Raw genomic sequence first — 1208 nt, forward strand, 5'->3', positions numbered from 1 at the left:
AGTGAATACGGACAGGCGGGCCGAACTTAGAGAAGAGGTTTAAGAGATGAGGTAAAGTCTCTTCTACCGTAGCACGCTCTAACGGGTAAGCTTCAGCCCACTTAGTAAAGTAGTCTTGCAAGACTAACAAATACTTTTTACCGTTAACCGCAGGCGTGATCTCCAAGTAGTCAACAGCCAAGGTATGCCATGGCCTTCCAACCGGTACCGGTACCAAAGGGGATGGAGTCGGACGACCAGTACGGGCAGCAAGACAACCGGGGCACTTCTGTAGGTACTCATTGATATCAACATGCATATTAGGCCAATAAACCACCGGCTTCATATTCTCCAGCATCCGTTTCTCCGCAAAGTGACCCTTCTCATCGTGGAAGTAGGCTACAGCTTCGCCTCTCAACGCAGTAGGAACGATGGCTACACAACGGACGGGAGTCAGTGGGTCTGTCTTCAAAAGGCGAACAAGAACACCTTCACAGACATCCAGAACCGACCAAATACGCCTATAGGGCATATATAGACGAGAAGTGAATTCCTTACGACCCAAAGGAGCATCCACTAAGACGCGATCACGAACCTCGCAAACCACATGGTCTTGTTCTTGAGCTTCTCGAAGTTTATCCCATGACCATAACGGACATAAAACCACTGCGGCAATCAGGGGATCCTTCATAGTGTCAGGTAACAAGCCTGACAGTTCCGGATCTTCTGCAACCACCACAGAATCTGGAGGAACAACCTCGAGATTTGAACGGACGGGACAAGACTTAGTAGGAATAGGGGCCTTGGATTCAACTTGCAGTTGTGGTCGGGACAAGGCGTCGGCATTAATATTCTTAACACCTTCTTTGTAACGGACTTCAAAGCGGAAGTTTTGCATAGCCAGCAACCAACGTTCAACTCGTGGGGACTTCGACTTAGCCAACTGTTGTAAGGGCCGATGATCAGAGAATACCGTGACCTTGAACGGAGTATCCAGTAAGTAGTGACGAAATTTTTCCAGCGAACGGACCAGTGCATAACCTTCTTTCTCATACGTGTGCCAACGAAGCTGAGCACCCGTAAGAACTTGAGAAAAGAACGCTAGCGGACGATGTTCTTGTTCCAAGACAGAACCAATAGCAAAGTCACTTGCATCACAACATAACTGGAAAGGGGCGTCAAAGTCAGGGTAGGCGAGAGCGGGCAAACCGGCCAGGGCCGAACGAAGG

The 1208-nt window shown here is 49.2% G+C and overlaps 1 protein-coding gene across 1 annotated transcript; it reads right to left on the bottom strand.

The window, feature by feature from the left end:
• Positions 1 to 83: 83 nt before the first annotated feature.
• Pmar_PMAR027295 (retrovirus polyprotein, putative) lies at positions 84 to 877 on the bottom strand (the record flags this gene model as incomplete). Its single annotated transcript, XM_002783445.1, has 1 exon — positions 84 to 877. A coding segment is annotated over one exon (794 nt), but the record flags the coding sequence as incomplete, so codon positions are not given.
• Positions 878 to 1208: the final 331 nt, after the last annotated feature.

This window comes from Perkinsus marinus, assembly GCF_000006405.1.
Source record: "Perkinsus marinus ATCC 50983 genomic scaffold scf_1104296936998, whole genome shotgun sequence".
NCBI lineage: Eukaryota > Perkinsozoa > Perkinsida > Perkinsidae > Perkinsus > Perkinsus marinus.